At 41.5% G+C, this 20,177-nt stretch overlaps 2 protein-coding genes across 2 annotated transcripts in view; both read left to right on the forward strand.

The window, feature by feature from the left end:
- Nucleotides 1–4,650: 4,650 nt before the first annotated feature.
- LOC118415409 (cell surface hyaluronidase-like) lies at nucleotides 4,651–13,377 on the forward strand. Its single transcript, XM_035820014.1, has 16 exons — nucleotides 4,651–4,744; nucleotides 5,217–5,494; nucleotides 5,922–6,202; nucleotides 6,425–6,495; nucleotides 6,933–7,025; nucleotides 7,184–7,375; nucleotides 7,502–7,671; nucleotides 7,810–8,019; nucleotides 8,152–8,354; nucleotides 8,642–8,711; nucleotides 10,197–10,325; nucleotides 10,852–10,937; nucleotides 11,401–11,568; nucleotides 11,848–12,000; nucleotides 12,485–12,665; nucleotides 13,087–13,377. The coding sequence occupies exons 1-16, from the start codon at nucleotides 4,651–4,653 to the stop codon at nucleotides 13,375–13,377; spliced, it is 2,670 nt and encodes an 889-aa protein (XP_035675907.1).
- A 2,117-nt stretch (nucleotides 13,378–15,494) lies between these two features.
- The window catches only part of LOC118416859 (cell surface hyaluronidase-like), a 6,787-nt gene continuing 2,104 nt past the window's right edge, over nucleotides 15,495–20,177 (forward strand). The window contains exons 1-6 of the mRNA XM_035822134.1: nucleotides 15,495–15,797; nucleotides 16,320–16,499; nucleotides 17,032–17,254; nucleotides 17,660–17,758; nucleotides 17,945–18,105; nucleotides 18,438–18,547. Coding sequence (XP_035678027.1) covers nucleotides 15,619–15,797; nucleotides 16,320–16,499; nucleotides 17,032–17,254; nucleotides 17,660–17,758; nucleotides 17,945–18,105; nucleotides 18,438–18,547 — 952 coding nt within the window. The 5' untranslated portion in view covers nucleotides 15,495–15,618. The remainder of the gene's footprint in view (nucleotides 15,798–16,319; nucleotides 16,500–17,031; nucleotides 17,255–17,659; nucleotides 17,759–17,944; nucleotides 18,106–18,437; nucleotides 18,548–20,177) is intronic.

A 20,177-nucleotide genomic window follows, 5' to 3' on the forward strand; every position in this document is an offset into this window, starting at 1 on the left:
GAATTAGCTGGCCGTTCAAGGGTGTGGTTTGCGACCCAACTCGTCTGGCATGTTATCTGTTTAGATTTGTCCGATTTGTATTATTTTCCAGCTACCCGTGGAACCTGCTAGAGGCTACGAATTCCACACGGACCTCATGCGGACTTGAACATATACGCACGTGTGACCCCACCTATATACATCACACATGGCCTAAATATAATATGTAGGCCTTATATAATTTTGTTCAGGGCACTTAGTCCCCCTTGCGGATTTAGCATGTATTATATCACTGGAACGGCCTTCCAAAAAACTTTCCTGTAAAGAAACATAAGCATAGACAGGGCATATTGACAATATGCCCTGTCTATGCTCATGTTTAATTTGAATTTTGTTTTTGACACCGTACACACGGAGGCTTGAAATTCCCATGCGGTAAAAGGAGCAACTTTCCAATGGAGGACATAAAACTTAAAAAAAAAACTTGATGCCAGCAGTCTGTACATGTAGTATCAAATATGTTATGTAACGTTAAATCTGTAACAAATGACATGCCAGCTGCATGTATGTTAAAACAATATGGCTTGCTGTCCATACGTCACTTGTGGCCCCAATGTGTTAAGTGGAAATGCAAGGCACAGAGGAGACACAAATATATGGATGCACATTTGTTGCTGGAAGTATGTCACATACTAGTAAATCCATAACCAACGATATACCAACATCATATACATTAACACACTCTGCTTCAAGTCTAAACGCCGTTTGGAGTCCCCGTGAAACGTCTTATTTACGCCGGTAGACGTAAAACTTTCACAGAAGACATATGTATGCACATCTGTAGTTGGATTGATTTGACAGTATTCCTAACCAATTGCAATGACATGCCAACTGCATGTATGTAAAGCAGTAGGTTTTCTATCCTAAAGGAGGTTTCTATCTTTATCAAAAACACACAACACTTTATCAAAAAGGGGATGCCTGCAGTGGCAGGACATATTTGATGTAAATCTGTAACCAATGACATGTCAACAACTACTTTGTAAACACACTGGTGTTACTGACCGTAAGGGCACTTGCATTTAATTGCAATCCTTAGCTTGTAATGACATGCCAACTACATGTATGTAAAACAACAGGTTTTCTATCCTAAAGGACGTTTCTAACTTTATCAAAAACACACAAAACTTGCAATCCTCAGCTGTGAAATTGCGGCACTCTATATCAATCAATGCAAGAAATAAAATTTTACTTTAAAAAGTGGACGCCAGCACAGTACAATTGACCTATTTTACGTAAATCTATTTTACGTAATTTTACGCATATTACGGGGACTATTTTACGTAAATCCGTAAACAATAAGATACCTAAGTACGAGGGGTGATCAATAAGTCCCTACCTTACCCAGACATAAGGTGCACAACTCAATTTCGGTCACAATTATATATTATGAATCCATTTCTCAATATCCAAATTTCAAATCAATGCGATCTTTACATTTCAGTTGATGCCTTTATAAATATCATTACGAAAAAAACGAAAGTTTTGGAAGAGGAGGTTGGTCTAAAGGACCACAACTTGCTAGCCACCAAGCTAGACACAGATGCATGTTCGGACATCGTTAATAGCACCTCATATGAGGATGAACTCAACTGAAATGAACGAAAAAAACTGTCTGAACTCTGTTCAAATCTGTATGGGTCGTGTTCCTCAGTCCATGACTTTCCCCAGAGCTGACGTTCATCCACAGTTTCCACACGCTTAATGATCAGATGACAGCTCAATCGTCCTTCTCTCTCACCTAACGTTACGAATACTCAAAATGACTTCGCCTTCAGAGTAATTATCACAATGATTTGAAGTTTGGTGGGTATTCGTACAAAGATCTATGTCTTTTAACTATGTCTTGAGTTATGTACTTTATTTCTTGGACGAGGCCACGAACTTATTGATCTCGTATTGTAAGGAAATATCATTTTAAAGAACGTAGGGGCGGTTGGTTGTTATCCACATATCTATGGCACAGTATCAATTGGAAGGTGGAGTTCAACCTTCTCCTCTCACCGCCTTATATCTCCCAAACCGTAGTCAGTTTCCCTTTTTTTTTACACGTAAGTTATATTCTATTGGGTGGGCCAACTATACTCTCTCTTGGCAGTCGGGCTGAATTGCGAGGAGCTTACAATAGGCGGGGCTAAATCGCAAGGGTCTGGAGCGAGCTGCCATTCGGCGCCACTCAGGTGACCTCAATACGGCAGTAATTGCCCCAGGTGCGGCCATGGGACAGTAGAGTTTAAACCACTCACACCGGGAAGGTCACCTACCCTTTTCGATAAGTGTGGTGGGTTCTTTAAAGTGCGAGACCTCCATTTAACGTTCTATCCAAGTAAAGTAAGGAAAGTCGTTTAAAGTGCCTTTTCACAGGATCGGTGACATGGCTGGGTTCGAACTTGCGACCTCTCGGTCCTGAGCTGCGCCACGCGATCTCACTTTAAGTGGATTGAGTAACGTAAAGTCCAAAGGGCACAGGATCTGTAGCACGTCGGGATTGGAACCCAGGACCCCTGGTGTCTGGTCCAAACACCAAGCAGTTGCAACTCCATGCACATGCATGTCCATAAGGACTTAAGGACGCTTCCTTATCAGCCACACTGCTTCCTCTTGTAAATCAAATATAATTATAATTATGCAGAAGGTCGTTCTTGTGAAGACATAATCACGAAAGGCTTTATAAAGGTGGGCATTTGCTACAAGTGCCTCGCTGGGAGAAACGAGTGATACACGTGCCTTGAGATGTCAACCTGCGTTTCTACAGTAGTGCTCTTGGGCCTTCTGACTGTGGTCTTGTCGCAGAACCCAAGTAAGGCCAGCTCAAAAGATTCTCATTGACTTTTTGTTTGTTAGAGAACTCTCTCCACTCACTCGTTCTATTATGTATTGGCTTTTCAATATCATTATCTTTTGGATAGTGCTAGTCTGTATGGGGTCTTCCGTGTGGTGATATTCTGTACAGTGCTATTCTAGATCTGTATTTGCTATTCTGTATGGGGCTCTTTCGTGTGGTTATATTCTGTATAATGCTATTCTAGATCTGTAAATTGCTATTCTGCTATTCCCTTATTCATGCCGAAAATATTTACGTTAATACGTTAAGGGAAGTAATGGGCAGGAGTTGTAGGGGTTAAGTATTATGTCAAATTGTTTTATAAACACACCACAAGTGGAATTGCGCCCCAAATAGGCTGATCATGAATTTATAATCTTTTAGAAAATTATAATTCCCCTTCTGGAGTTCAGTGCCCTTTTAAATCAATGATCAGCTGTGATAAAATTCAATCTATTCGATTTTTGTCATTGATGTATTGGTTACGGGCTCTAGCCTTGTCAAGTTTGATGGACATGAAAGCCATAGCATATTACAAAAAGACAAAAACATGTCGGAGATATTTCACTACGAGACACTCGTAGATACCCCATGAAATTGGCATGTCTAATGTATACGTCGAATCGTATATTCCTATCTTATCCTCCTTAAGTATGTCTTAACATAAAGTTGTTACTGACAGTGCTGTTGGTAGTATTTTCTTTGAACTTTCAATTACAATTTATAGTAACATAATATGGATGTATAGGCAAAGGTCATACATTGCTCTGCGCAGTTGTACCGACATGTTAAACAAATATTACGTGGGAACCCAACCAGCTGTGTTTCTACTTCTTGATATAAATAAATCTCAAATCATGCAACGTTTAACACCATTTCCTCTTAACGCACTCTCTCTGTTACCTAAATTGACAGAGAAAAATTCATCTTTTAACACTTTGTGCTCTTAATTGTTTTTAGCTACGTAATAGACTTTTTTTCCATATTTTTTATGATATACACAATAAAAAATCGAACGTTACACACATCCGTTGAGGTCGCAGTGAAAGGGCAGCGCGATCTCCTTTTGGTGGAAAGGGGGGTTCTAACTTTGGAGAATGGTGTATGTTATATACCCTCCAAGCAGCGGTTAGGACCTGGCTTGTGTTAGACGTTTTATATGTGGTTGGGAAAAGATTGTTTTTGCTGGTGTGTTCTTTTCCATTCTTCTTCTGTCGTAGCCAATAATAGAGATATTAGCTGTTTATAATAGATTTGGGTGCCTACTGGCCGCAAATACACCTGAGATTATATATAAATACACCCGATAATATAATAATATGAGCAAATTTTACAGGTTCGCTATAGCTATAGGCAAGCCCAATGGTATGCGAGAAGCTTTTGTCATTATTTCTTGGAATGTAAAACCAAAAGATACCTAGCAAAACTGTGTATCCTCTGTTTGTAGTGTTACTAAGCGTAAGTGAAGTGTAGTGTACTGCCTGCTTGGCTGAAGATCTGCCCAAGGCTATGGAGGATAGGGAAGGATGGAGGAAGAGAGTCATGTCCATCCGTGCAACCAGCACGCCCGGATGATGATTATGTAGTGTAGTTAGGTCCGAACTATACCTAATTTCAAGCTGGAATATATAATGCTTTGTGGATGCTTATTAGATAGAATTTCAAACTACTGAGAGAGCATAGTGAAGCCCACACCCACTGACAACTGATAATTTGACATAGAAATAAAATAATCAGCACTCACACATAAATATGTATCTTTGGAGTGAGTATTTACACAGACTGAAATGACGTCACTTGTTTTACTAGGGTGCCCGGATGTTGACCCTACCCTGACCCCATGGAACCCTGGGCATGACCGCAACGCGCAGGTGGTTGTGGGTAGGGGACAGAGCTACTTACTCCAGTCATCCGCCACTTTTCACTCACTGGAAGTCAAAGACGGGGGTAAGAAGTGGTCTCTACCAGACTTGTAAGAGATATAACATTTCCATCGTCATCAGTAGATTAAAAACATGTTATGCACAAAAGCTATAACGGACGTCCTTAATAAGCACGTCCGCGATTCTGAGTATGCATGTGCATCGACAGAAATTTGGGGCAGTATGTCAAAGGTGAAGGCCCCTAACTTGCAAACAGTTCTCGTCTCGAAGCATTGCCCTTATTTGCATATTACATTTGCATAAAGCGACCAGAAGTGCTTTGTCAATGTCTGAGGGGCCCTCATCTTTTTACATGTGTACTTGGAACCGAACGTGCCTTCCTTCATGTTTCTTAAGTAAATTATAGGAAATGATGACGGCTAACGTTTTGTCGTGCTCTTTCCGTTGTGTCCTTTTTTTTCCATGAACAGGAAGGCTCGTATTTGCTGACTTGGGATCAACAAGTGATGCAGAAATCGTCCTGAGGTCACGGGAGGTCATCGTGGCCAGCGATGGGGAGTTCCACGTCGGCAGTGAGACCTGTCCGTACCAGGGGAAGGCCACGGTGTCCCTGTATGGCCGCTCGGACGACCAGAAGAACAGCAAGCAGTTCCTGGTCATGGCAGGTGGGACACTAGAGATCCACGGGCAACACAAGCTGGCGTGGACTCAGCTCACACAGACAGTTCCGGCAGGGGGACTCCCTAAGGTGGGTTCTGGTTCTAAGTCGTTGTGTATGGATACTGTCATTGCAGTGAATTTCTTGCCAGTCGTTTGCTTCCACGTGAATGGTTTCAGCAGGTTGTTTTAAAAGTCACTTAATAACAAGATTCTTTGCACACGTCAACCTAGCGTTTTAGTGACCGCCTGTCAATGACTTATATTGTACTGCAGTAAAGATGTCGCTGCTTACAGATATGCTCCCAGACGTAAAACATTATGTACATGTATACTCTAGTAGGTAGTGACGAAGTGTTTACAAAGTGGGTAATCTGCAATATCGTTAATCATTATTTGCAATGGATTCTCGTCGAATGAACACGTTAATGGTTACGAATATACACTGAACCAACAGTAAAAGCTAATACAAGTGTACCCCAAACCTGAGAACAGTGCCCCATCTTATTGTATTTCAGGGTACCTATGCTTGGGATTCGGACACTATGGGAGGGGGCCGCGGAATGCACGTGCACGTCATGGACGAGATATCTGGGGCCGTGGTGGACTGGCAAACCTTCGACACGTACGGCAGCGAACAGAACAGCATAATCCTGGGGGATTTCATCGACCAAATACCGCCGGGGAGAATCGTGGCACTGATAACCAAAGGCGACGCCTCCCGGAAACTAGAGGCAACAGCCCGACAGAAGATCAGTGAAGCGTTGGGAAGCATCGAAATTGCTTCATTGGGATACAGGTATATTACAATCAGAATGGCATTAATGTGGTCACGATTTTGACAGCTGAATATGATTTCTGAAGGGAATACATGTATTTATCAGCGGGGGTGTTGAACCGAAAAAAGCAACCGCTTTTTTGACATACGCCAAACAATGTCAATATATTGAACTTATACGGACTTGATATGTACACATGTTTGACAACCCTCTAACATATGTACACACCTATGTCATTCTAGGCATCCGTGGGTGTTAGTGGGTGTAAAGGGAGACCCCAGCGCTGTAGTTGAGCAAAGGATCCCATATATCGGTGAGTACTGCTTTGGACTATAATCTCATTTGTCATGGTCGGTAGGGCCGCCTTTTCTAAATGCTGCGGTCACATTAAAAAATGATAGTTTATGTTTTTTTTTACAATCTCTGGTGTGACTCCTGCGTGATCCTTTGGACATCGTACAGGTACCGTGCTATTTTGGGAGCATGGCCGGGCCCCTGGATTTTTTTAAAAACTTGCAGTTAAAATCAATTCGAGACCCGGCATAGACACCGGCACTTACACGCAAAAACACCGAAAATGACCCACCTCATATCCAGCAAACCTCCTTGACAAATTTATTGCTTCAAGGCCGGCCGGGGCCCCTGCATGCGTGGGTACAGCTAGGACAGTGGCATGATGAAGGTCTGCATGACAACAGTCACAATTCTTCATGGCATATTTATTCCAACGTGCTCTATATCATGTTTAAGACACACAGACCACCGGCACCGCTGCCATCACAGCCACCTTTGATGCTTTCTTCGGCTCCTTCGGCGTCACTGCCACAAGTGCATGGCTGGGAGGTAAGGACAATAAGAACAATGTGATCTGTATTGAAAAACTTGCTTACTAGATAGAAATGTAGTCTAACGTAGAGTAGCAAAGTTTATTTGGCCCTCGACAATAGCATTGTATACCATTACCTAGCTGGTCTCCTATAATCTTTAATTATCTACCCTAGGAAGATCGTCTTTCACCTTTTCTGTGGAGGGTGCAGGAAGTGAGTACGTCATCAACCTGAAGGATGACGTGAGTTCCTGGCAGCCTGGGGACCACATCGTGCTGGCCAGCACGGACTACAACATGGAACAGGCAGAAGAGTTCCAGCTGCTGCCATGTCAGGAGTGCTCCAGCCATCAGGTCAAAATCAGCGGTACGCGATGCTCCTTTGGACATTCCTTCTTAACTATCTGGTGTCCTTTTATTCTTTCAAAATATCAATATATTCCCTCAGTCCTTGAAACAGTTAATCACTAGATAGTGCTTAACTCTTTTACAGGGCAAATCAAGTACACTCATTTCGGCGAGATCTCGGATGAAGTAGACTTGCGGGGAGAGGTCGGTCTGCTGACTAGGAACATCAAGTTCCAGGGGGAGGTAGAGGACAGCTGCTACGGAGACAACTTCTGTCAGTACTTCGACTACGACACGTATGGAGGGCATGTGAAGGTATTTTTGGACTTAGCATGTTGACATGTCATAACATACATAGCTTGGCAGAAAAAAAGTCTTTCTAGGTCTTGCTCTGAACAGAATTAGCCCTTTTTTGTGTCTTCCCCCCTCACAATTGTCGTTTCTTATCACCAGATTTTACCAGGTTTCAAGAACGTCCACTTGTCCGGTATCGAGTTCACCCGCATGGGTCAGCAGGTGGTGGGGAGCTACCCTGTCCACTTTCACATGACCGGAGATGTGGACGAAGTCGGAGGCTACAGCCGCCCAACGTACGTCCGAGAGCTGTCCATTCACCACTGCTTCTCTCGCTGTGTGACCATCCATGGGACCCATGGACTATTGGTGAGGCATGACCAATTGCTTAAACCACAATATTACTAAAATGAGAAGTCATAACCTAATCTTACTTGATTTTGATATGCGTTGATATTTCTACGGCAGTTTTCAGACAAATGTGTACTCGTACTTTTGCAGGTCCAGGACACAGTTGGATACGACACACTTGGTCATTGCTTTTTCCTAGAAGACGGAGTGGAGCAACGTAACGTTCTGGACCACAACCTGGGTCTGGTGACGCGGGCAGGCACACTTTTGCCCACCGACAGGGACGACAACATGTGCCAGACCATGAGGGACGCGGTCTACGGGGACTATATTCCAGAGTTAACTGACTGTCGGTGAGATAAATTTTCAGCTAATTTGCAATATATGCTTAAAAAATACCAGGATTTGAATTACCCTACATCGGTAGATTTGTATAAGATATTGCTTTCAACAGCAACTTGTTCATAGATTTAAATTATTTTATGCAGTTCTCTTCCTACATGTGCCTTTACTATGATTTTTTTAATGATGCTATATTGTACAAGACTGCGTCATAAGTTCTTCATATTGCATTTGCAATGACGTAACTCTGTAACTCCGATAAGCATTTTTAACTCACACTTTGCTATGCAATTCAAAGGGCAGTGACCACTTTCTGGATTACCCATCCAAACAACGTTATCACCAACAATGCGGCCGCCGGATCTTTGGTAAGCATTTTCTTCCTCCTTTCCTTGGATGTCACAGGACAATCAAATATCAGACTGACGACAAGGATATTTTTCGCTAGCTAATTTGTGTAATGCGATCTGTTGTATTTCTCCAGAGTATATATCCAAGCATACCGGTGTGACAGTGATCTCGCCCTTCTTTAGCGTTTTCGCCCCCCCCCCCCCGAGCAGCTGGTTACTACATATTACAGGTGCGCTACCTGGTACTATACTGCACCTGGGGAGTAACGTATATGGTGTGTTACCTGGTACCTATATGGCACCTTATTACCGTACCGTAAGATGTCATACCTGGAAAGTCGATACTATATTGTTCGGTGCAAACATGACATTGAAATGAAAAAGAAAATTTTTGCAGCTGAGGTGGCATAAAAACAGTGCTACTGCGAACGTATAAATCAACACTGTCTATGGTACGGAATACGTCAGCTATATGTTTTCAATTTGTCACAATGTTTTCTTTTTTGTGCTGGAAACATTTCCAAAGCACTAACAAAAACACACGTGAACAATAGTTTCTCATTATAAACACTATCTACGCGCAAGTTGATATAGCTGTTGCTAAATGCTACACAAACACTTGTAAAGTCTTAAGAAACACGGGTAAATGAATCAGTTCCTAAATACTAGAAAAACAGTCATGTTGGAGGTGAAGATATCCCTTGGCCAGGTGCATATACCAAAATGTGCGTTATTCTAATTAATACCTAATATTTGCATAATTAATAAAGACATTACATAGTTTTTTTGTGGTCACTTCATGGTAGAGACTTCATATTGGAGATATATAGGTTGCTTAAGGACAGGTGAACACAATGAAATACATCTTATGTCAAGACTCAGGTATATGCAATAATGGGAATACAAGGGACCCAACCCTCCTTGTCTGAAACAAGTTCAACTATCTTATTACCATGTAAATACGTTAATATTGATACTATGAATGGAGTTATGTATCAAACTCGTGTACTTATATCATTCTGAAACTGCATTTTGTGATTTATACCAATCAACTTCTAAAATGTCATGTAAACCCGTTTTTGGGGGGGGGGGCGAAATCGCTAAAGGGAGGCGAGGTAGGGGGGCGAGATCACTAGCTGGGGAGGGCGAGATCACTAGTGATTTCGCCCCGGGGGGGGCGAGATCGCTAGTGATTTCGCCCGGGGGGGGGGCGAGATCGCTAGTGATTTCGCCGGGGGGGGGGCGAGATCACAGGGGGGGCGAGATCGCTGTCACACCGGGTCAACCTTGCTCCTCTCGATAAATGTGTTCAGTTCCTCTACGTGCAGAGATTTGGTGCTTGGGGCTTATACCTGACGCTCTCTCATACACAACACCCTCCGAAATGTAGAATGTAGTACCTTTACTTAAAGACAATTTATATCAGTTCAACTTTAATGCAGAATTTTTTTGGGGGAAAACTTTTATTTGGAACGTACAGAAAATGTCTCCGTATATCTACAGCATACCGGGATCTGGTACATCTTTCACCGTGAGCCGACCGGCCCGTCAGCGGGCGCCCTCCCGAGGTACCATGCAGAGCGGTCGCCGTTGGGACAGTTCTACAACAACAGAGCGCACTCTAACGGAATAGTGGGTATCCTTTTATTCTTTGCAAGAAGCTTGGGCTCAAACAGGCGTGCTTAGAACACCAGAGCATCTCTGAGTAATCTTACGCAGACAATTATATTTAATATATTGTGTGACTAGACATACAGTAATTTATTAATGTTGAGAACGTAAAAGTGTCATATATACGCATTCATAAGGCGAAGCTAGCAATTGTTTAGTGTCTTATATAGTATTAAGACAAATGGCACACTATTAGTATTACGTCTGTTGAACATGTTGACAGTATCCATTGAAATGGGACAACACTTTATGGTTGGGCCCGCATTTGTATGTAACACTACAGAGTCACCTAGTACATACCTAGTACATACCTGCAAGGGGTACGGACAGTACAAACCTGGAAAATGTGATAGACGGTCACCAAAACGTTAGCTCATGTAAACTGTTGGTGGTTGTAAATCAAGACCATGTTTCTAGCAGCTCATTCCCTGAGCAGAGAACCACAATGCTTTTGTTGTAAACTCACGTAACTGTTGTGTTTGCTCAGGACGGGCTTATGATCGACGGCGGAGTGAAGACCACTCAGCCATCCGCAACTGCACCGGAGGAGTACCTATCCAGAACCGGTGCACGGTATTTACTCTTTCCAAACATTTCCTTCCTACGTCATATTCGATGTTGCTTAACCTTTCTCCTGGGTTGTACATTCATTGTAGCTGCATATGTGGTCCGTATTTGTTTGGATTGATAGAATTTCTCACCTAAATTTGGAATACCATATCAAAGCACACCGGATAAGGAAGTAAATGCAGCAGAACAGAAGAGGTGAAATTTTACTGATTTGATGAAGCAATAAGCCTAGGAAACTAACAAATTGACACAAAATTGTGAGCAGGCCAAGGGTTCTGAATTGAATGATTTGGTATAATAAGTTATGTATCTTAAACAAGCACTCAAGTTCGATTATATATATATATATATATATATATATATATATATATATATATATATATAATAATCGAATATATATATGAGGCTACACAATGAAAAACTATTTGCTTTTTCTATTTGCCTTTTTACGTCTTGTCACCTGCAGTTACAAGCCACACCAGAACGCTGACCTCCTACAGCCACGTGTGCCGGCAATGATAGAGGGTCTCATCGCCTTCAAGAACCAGGATCAAGGAGCTTGGGTCCGAGGGGGCGACATCTGGTTCAACAAATGCGCCTTCGTGGATAATGGGAAAGGGCTGACAATGGCAAGGTACCATATTCATCTGTTGTTATGTTCTCATCTTGCCTCTCTCTTTCTCTCTCTCTGTATGTCTAAGTCTATGCTTGTGTCTCCCTGTGTGCCCATGTCTCTATATCTTTGTCTGGCTTTCTGTATCTCTGTCTCTTTCTCTCTCCTTCTTGATGTGTTCCTAGATATCTTTTCTCATAGTATGCTTCCTAAACCCCTAGTATGTAGACAGTCATATGATTATAAAAGATTGAAATCGGCTTGTATGGATGCTTGAATGACTTGTATTCATTCACGCAGTGAAGGCACATTCCCTAACGACGTGGGGTCGAGTCAACAAATCCGGAACAGCATCTTCATCGGGGAAAGTGAGAACGTGGGTACTGCTAGCGGGTCCAGTGTCTGGGGGATGGGAGGGGTCAAACCGGTGGCGAGAAGCCTGCCTCACTCCACGTGAGTACTCAATACCGGTTTGAAAATCATGCAGAAACCATCAATATCTCTTATGTAATCCAACACAGCTGCTTGCTTGAGACGAAAAATGCACCATAAAACTAAACAATGTATAGCCCAGCATAGAAGCTAAGATAGTTTGAGGAAAAGTCGATCTGGTGAGTATCGCCGTTAAAACAGAGGTATTGTTTTCAGATGTGTGTTCGTTTTGGTGTGTGTCCGCAGATTCTAGTTTACATAATGTATCTATCTATCTGTGTTTGCGAGTGACAGGATGTGGGGTGGAGGTTGGTCAGGAGGTCAAGGTTGGCTTAGCCCGGGTTCATAGTTTGTCCCACAACTGTCAGGATATGAATGCTGCCTCGGCCATCAGGTCCATCCAAAGTTTTAGTTTCACATAATGTTAAAAACAAACAATAAGTCAAGAACCCAGTATTTCAACGATATATGAAATTTATGATTTACTTCTCTTCTTGAATCGTAGAACCTTCCCTATGCGGGGACTAGAAATCTACGACGGTCCCGTCCTAGCCGAAAGCTGCACCTTCAAGAAGTTCGCCGCCGCCCCGGAGTACAACCGCTGGAGCAGCGCGATCGGATACCTACTGGGCAACAACTGGCAAATGTCACCAAACAACAACGTCACAGGGGCCAAGTTTGAGAATGTGAGAGGAGTTTGTTGTGTTGGTAGTATTTGTGTAAAACGTGCTCCCCTATCCCTCCCACCCTCTCTTACTCTCCCTCTCCTCTATCAATTCAGCCGACTTTTCGCTACATCTGTCAGGTAGAGACTCTGCCGAAAAGATTCTGCCAGTTGAGATCCCAATCGGAGGTTCTGTCGACAGATTTCAGATCGGGATCTCTGCCATCACAGTCACCGATTCTATCGGCAGAACTCCCAATCGAAGACTCTTTCGACAGAAGCTCCGATCGGGATCTCTACCGACTCTACCAGATCTCTACCGACTCGCCGACTCTACCAGATCAGAGTCTGACTGGGGCACACATTGTGGTACAAATCTAGCATAATTTTAACTTTTCGCTTCGTTAAGAGTAACTTTGGACGGATCTTCCTCTTTTTTTCAGGTCCAAACCCGTGTGTTCCACGGTGGTAAGAACCTCCCCTGGTTTGGTACGTACGAGAAAGACGGTGATAAGTCACAGATTACGCACGACGTGGACGGTAGTATCACTGGCTATCCCGACAGCTACGTAGTCGGACAGAACAACTATCTGGCCAGGAACCCGGGATGTGTGGAGAAGTCTGAGTGGCGAGCATTCGTTTGCAGCGAAAAGTATGGACAGGTACATAGGTCCGCATGCAATACAGTATACAGCTCAGTCATTGAACTTAATAGTGAAACACAAAATGTGTAGCTTGCTTGGATCACCTGTCAGTTGTTCAAAGACGTCGCATAACTACCGAAAGACGTGTGCTAGGACTACGAAACTTGGTGACTTTTTCTAAAATTTGGCAACAATTCTGCTAAAAAAAGTTTCAGTTTATGATTTTTCGTGTTGCCATGGCAACGGGTTTCTGACAGGCATATTCTATCAAATGTACTCATTTCAGTTCGAATTATGAGATTTCATGGTTTTATTGCTAGACCACACTTGTTTATTATTAACATCCTGTGTAATTCTAGATAACAGTCATAATTGAATATTCAAAATTAATGCTAATTAGATGACGTCATGGGTTAACATCCAAGATAGCGGACAATGTCATTAGCAATGGTAAAAACGTGTTATTTCCACGCAAATTCCGTCATTATTTTTTTTTACAAAACACATCACTTGAACCTTTTCGGTCTACTTCTTTTGGGTTTGGGGGTTATATGTAGAAAAAAATGTATTAAAAAAATTGAAGCTTGTCGATTCAAGATGGCGGACAAATGGCGTCAATTTTGACGTCATATAGGCGTCAGTGTCGTCGTCATTGGCAACAGAAGACTTGGCAGACTTAGATACCTATAAGATACCCTTTATAGCCATCCTTTTGTTTAATATCTTTGAGTATAGCGAAAATTCCATATTCAGACGGTTTAGCCCAAAATATGACATTGTGACGCCATAAGTACGTCATATCACGTCATAACGATACCAAAATTACAGAAAATATTAAACTTTACCAGTACATCATGCCTACCAAATCTGGTGATCGTAACCCAAGCCGTTTTGAAATTACGAAGGGTGGGGGGGGGGGTCAAAAGAGCACCCCTCACCGCGCCCCCCCCCCCCTACCCCCGGGCCTAGGAATCCCAAAAAAGCCCGGTCTAGATAGAGTAAAAGTAGAGATAGTCTTCATTGCCCTGCGGAGGGTGAAATCAACCGACACTTTGACGCATGGAAATATTGGATGTGGTTGTGAATAAAGAACTTCTTACACAGTCATTCATTACCCCGAAGACAATGATATTATTACCTTCGCCAAGAAGGTTATATTTTGGGTAGCGTTTGTTTGTATGTATGTATGTATGTATGTAGAAGACCAGCATAACTCAAGAACGCCTGAATGGATTGTATTGATATTTGGTATGTGGATAGGTCTTGTTGTGACCTGAAAACGATTAGATTTTGGGCCCTCTAGCAGCCTGTTACGATACTGCAGCGGACATTCCTGGTTTGATATCTCGAGTTCTGAAGATGCTGCGGCTATTAATTTTACATGATAGACAGCTCCTGATGCCGAGAGTAAGCGGTATAAATTTGGGTTCCCTAGCGGCTTGTTTTGGAACTGCAAGGCAGGTTTAGTGTCAGACTTTAAAAGGGAATAACGCAAGAAGGATTTAACGGATTGTTATGATTTTTGGTATGTAAATAGCTTATGTGATGCTTCATATAATGACATATTAATTATGTAAATTGGTATCTAATTTGCATAATTAATTAGGAAATTTCGTAAACACGCTCAGTTCCATTATAGGACCATTGCAACATGTGTAACTGAGAAGGAGAAGAACATTGATAGATATATATTATGCAAAATAGACCTAATTTGCATAATAATTGAGAAAATGCTATTTCATTGTGGTAATGACGGGAAGTTCTTGTAACATTTGAAAGTTATGTCTAGGTAAACATCGTTGAACATTAATTATGCAAATGAGCTCCTCATTTGCATAAATTATCTGAAAATGCGATAAAAGCATTCATTCTTAACAAAGATTGTGTGCGCCTGTTCTCTGGTAAAGGAGATGATCTATTGATATAATTCATGCAAATGAGAACCTTATTTGCATAATTAATGACAAACACAATTAACACAGCAGTTGAAAAGGTTAGAATCATTTGGCGAAGGCATGGAATCGCGGAACTCTAGTTTACTCTGAAACTAGTTGAACACAAAAATTGGAATCACCCATATTTTCGACTGAACAGCGCCAGTCTTTGTCAAGGAATGAACAATACACTGCTGCCGTGAGGTCACGTTATGCAGATAGAATACGTGACCCAGTGAGCAGTGGATCATAAGTCGCGCCATAGACTTCCTACAACTTATGATCCACTGCTTACTGAGTCAGCTGTACTTTCAAGTTATGACATAATTTACTGGTTACCTTTGGTCTTACCTGTATACAGCTGTATATCCAAGCAAAACAGCCAAACACTCTCGTCATGTCGATGGTCCGTGACGAGTATCCCGATCACCCGCTTACAGTGAAGGGGCCTCTGAAGCAGGGTCCTAACGGTATGCAACAGTACCAACCTACGGTGATGCTGGAGAAATCCTACACCATCCACTGGAACGGCCGGGCTCCCAGCCTAGTGACCGTCTACCCAATAAACTTCAACAGGTACGATTCAAATACCCACTGGAGCTACATTTTGTGATCTTCCATATTTGAGATATTTAAAAAAAAATTGGCAGATCAGTCCGTAATGATTGTCTATAATTGTAGCACCAGAGTCAGTTGCAAGCTAAGCCTGGACATTGCCACAGGTACGGTTTCACTTGCGCTGCTCGCCAAATGGCGGAGAAGTTTTGATTTCAATGTTAATGATAATGTACAACATTCATACGTCTAAATACCCTTCGTTAGATACAGACAAAATAGTCTTAAGAAGAAAAAAACGCAATATCATACTGACATGCATGCTTCTTCTCACCAGCTCATTTCTTAAAACTTGTAACCACAGTTTTTCCATCACTTTATAAAAGCTGACATTGCCAATGCGAACATTTCTTTAAATGTATCAAAGCATTTCATTAACAAGAGAATTGAATATATCTTTAAATAGATGAAAAAGAAGACGAATCATTTTCGCCATTGCATTTCTGTTACATTTTAGTCTAACCCATCATATTCTCATCTCAGTGGAAACTGGGTCCGGCTGGGACTGTGCTACCCACCAGGAACCCTGTTCCGAGTGACGTACCAGTTGGAGAGGCGGTATCCACGCGCCGTGCTGCATGACGAGGAGATGAACCCCGTGTCGAGCCTGGCTGCTGTCGATGGTGGAGATGGCAAAGTGTTCTACTTTGAGGAAAACACAGGGTAAGCGTAACCGTATAGTGAAAATGTGAGTTGAAGTTCTCTGACAACACAACAGAACAGGACAGAATGGAAGCTTCATTGACACAACAAAAAAGCACAATGACCTTCGCACGGTTACGTAAAACATGCTTATTCGAAAAACAAAGAAATCTTCAAATTCAAGTAACCTTGTATTATAGGCAATAAACATGACACTAATGTATTGATGCAATGAAGTGGGGCTCAAAGGGATTGTCATTATCTTCTCCATAACAAAGAAATCCTTTGAAGTATTTATATATTGTTGACATATGATGACATCTGAAATACTTTTTTGTAATATTGTAAAACTATTCGCATATCATACATAATGGCAATGTCTGCAAACAGAAAGTCTGAGGATTGTTATTCTGATAAATAAAAATGCATATTCTCCAGGCATCAGTCCCAATGCATACGTAAACAAAAAAAACACACGTAAACTTAGGAATACGTAAACATGTAACATCTTAGCATCTCTAAATAGAAGTAATGAACTAGTTTTCACTTCAAGCCTGCTATTCCTGAACGTTCGTGGTAATTACAATCGGGATGGCTACGACTACTGTTCACACATGGGCTGTGAGAGGATCATCATCTCAGCCACCATGACAAGTGACGCGGTCAGCGACTGTACGGCAGCAGCTTATCCCAAGTACAGCCTGACACCGACAGAGACTGTTCCCATGCCGAGCTTTCTGAGTATTATCAACGACTGTACTGGATGTGGTGCTCCGGTGAGCTGGTAGATTTGTTGCGCTCGTTTTAAGTTGCACTGCTGTAAAATAGAAGTAATGTAAATATATCTAATACATGACGCTATTCTTATATCTGAGTATTAGCAGCACAGACGAGGCTTTGCCAAAATTCAGGAGAAACTCAAAATTGTTACTTTGGACGCGTAAACTTACGGACATGAGAGTGAAACAATAGGTCTAAGTTGCCTGGAATGTTGTACCCTTCAACGTATCAATGTCAATATCATCTGTTGTAAGATATATATGGACGCAAGACATGGGTTGCTCTTTCGTAAATAAGCAATTGCCACATTGCCCATGTAGCCAACAAGGGTTAGACATTTTCAATGCCCCTTTCTTTTGATAAATTTGTACATGGCATTCCAAACCTATTTCTTCATATAGGAACCGATCGTCAGCGACGACGACTTCAAATATCTAGAAGTGACCATCTTGTCCGCAGGGAAAGAAGAATTGGATCTAGGTCATAGGTCTCTTATCGAGGTATTCTGCATTTACTATTACCAATGATACATCTTCATAGACTAAGAAGATGAAAATCATGCAAATGTTTCATATTATATATGAATATATAGAGGACCTCCCACAAACCTTTTGTAAACCAAAATAAAGGGCGAGGCAAGTCTTTTCTAGTTGTGGCTAACTTTGTTGAGGAAAACTTGCCCTCAGGTAGACGGAATCGGGTTCAATTATGGTCCCCGTGGCTTTTGGATCGTCGTTGTTGACACAATGACTGGCGCAGCGACGCATGAAGTGACGTTCAACACCAACTGGGTACCTGAAGATGACGCTGCAATGGCGAACTTCATACGTAACGACATCCCACAGAAGTAAGCATTACAGAAAGTTCATTTGCAAGCTATGGGAGTGATTAGGTGAGTCACAGTGACATGCCAGCTGGTACATGAAGGCTAATTGCAAGTACATGCTAGAAACATTGGAAAATACATGTGCCGATGGACATGTGCTAATGGACAGTTAGTTGATCTAACAAATGCCTACTGAAATACTAATGAACTACTGGTTATTCAGACCATCTGTTGCTGTCATTTTGGTCTTTGTTTGTTATAAAGACTTTTTTTGATAACGAAGCATATTCTTATTCTCTTTCTTCTGGTATAAACATTGCATCCTATCATAATACTCTTTCTTTACTTTTCAGCTCAATCGTCCTCATCACGGCACAGTTCTCCTGGAGTCGACATGCCCGGGAGTGTCTCATCGCCATGAAGGAGATAGGAGCTCAGGACCCTGTCCGTGCGGGCTTTGGAGGTGTGCTTTATTTGTGTTGTTCTGGTTCCTAATTGTAACCTGATATAATATTGTATAACCGTGATTACTTCTATACGTTTATATTTGAATACGATTTGTTATAACGTAACACATTATTTCACCAATTTACATACAGTACATAGCAAGGACAGTTTAACGTCATATCTTACCTGTAAATGCTGAGTTTTTGTTGTGAAAAAATGATATATAGGAATGCTATCCCATATTACACTAGAATTATTAAGCTACAATTAAAAAGAAAAGAATACCTAAGATTTTTTAGAATTACCTTAGAACTAGAGTTCGGCGACCTCATACCTCCATGAAAATTTAGAGCTTTCGTAAATTTCATGCAATTGACTAACACATTAACATAATTTATGCATGGTGTCGTTCATTATTGACTAACGTACACATGTCACAATTATGAAATTCCCATTATCAATCATAAAGCGGTTTTGCAATTTCTACATAAATTGCAATTTCTACATAAATTATGCAAAGAAGTTCCTCATTACCATATTTGGTATCTGTTTATTTTCCACCTATCATAATTAACATGTGTTACATGTATTGAGGTCCAGATATTGAAAACAATGGAATTATGCAATTTCCTCATTAATTATGCAAATTAAGTCCTCATTTGCTTAACATGTATATCATTATGAACATCTTTGCCTAAGCTACCTGCATACCTAAAATGCAGGCAATCCGTCGTTCCTTTCTACAGTTATCCTCTTTGGAGTGTCTTGACAAAAACACCCCTGCAGTTCCACAATTAAATGTTAGGGGCCTGAAACTTGCCCCACTTTTTTTATGGCACTAAAAGCTATTTACCACCTAAATGTCAAGACCATAGCATGTCTGGAACAAGACATACATTGAAAAACTCCTATGATAGAATATTCTCATTAATTATGCAAATGTACTCCCATTTTGCATAATAAGTATCTTATCTTATAAAACATTGTCTAAGGTACCTATATACCAAAAATCATGAAAATCCATTGTTCCCTTCTTGAGTTATCGTCTTCAGAAGTTTTTGACAAAAATGCCCCTGCTATCCCAAAACTAGATGCTAGGGGGGCCAAACTTATGTCATTTCTTCCTGAGCACAAGAGCTATCTAATACTTAAAAATCGTGACCATAGCATGTTCAGAACACCGAGATAGCAAAACCGGAAGTTGCGCTGCAGTACCAAGGGTAGCCGCTAGGGGGCCCAAAATCTAATCATTTCCAGCTTTTGTCACACACTACCAACACACCAAGTATGAAACCAATCCACCCAACCGTTCATGAGTTATCTTGTTTACACACAGACAGACAGACACACAGACAAACGCAGGGTAAAATATAACCTCCATGACATTTCATGGAGGTAATAATAATCATAAAATACATAAAATAGAATCAGAAAGAAATTATCACACCTTTTCTCAATCATCATGCTCACTGGCCTACATAGCTGATCGGATATCTCCTTCATAACTAGCAAATTTTGCGTGACTGTCGGTGACCTTCCTCCGGGCAGTTTACACCCAAGATACAGATGCGGTCACGATAAGAATGTGGGTGAATGCGAAATTATGTATGATTTGATATATATTTGTAAATGCTATGCTTGCAACA

The sequence above is a fragment of the Branchiostoma floridae genome, chromosome 5 (assembly GCF_000003815.2).
Source record: "Branchiostoma floridae strain S238N-H82 chromosome 5, Bfl_VNyyK, whole genome shotgun sequence".
Taxonomy (NCBI): Eukaryota; Metazoa; Chordata; class Leptocardii; order Amphioxiformes; family Branchiostomatidae; genus Branchiostoma; species Branchiostoma floridae.

Coding starts and splice junctions, on each gene's coding strand:
- LOC118415409 (XM_035820014.1), top strand. CDS start 4,651: ATGACGTCACTTGTTTTACTAGGGTGCCCGGATGTTGACCCTACCCTG. Junction 5,495..5,921: donor CGGCAGGGGGACTCCCTAAG/GTGGGTTCTGGT, acceptor ATTGTATTTCAG/GGTACCTATGCTTGGGATTC. Junction 12,666..13,086: donor CAGGGGCCAAGTTTGAGAAT/GTGAGAGGAGTT, acceptor TCTTTTTTTCAG/GTCCAAACCCGTGTGTTCCA.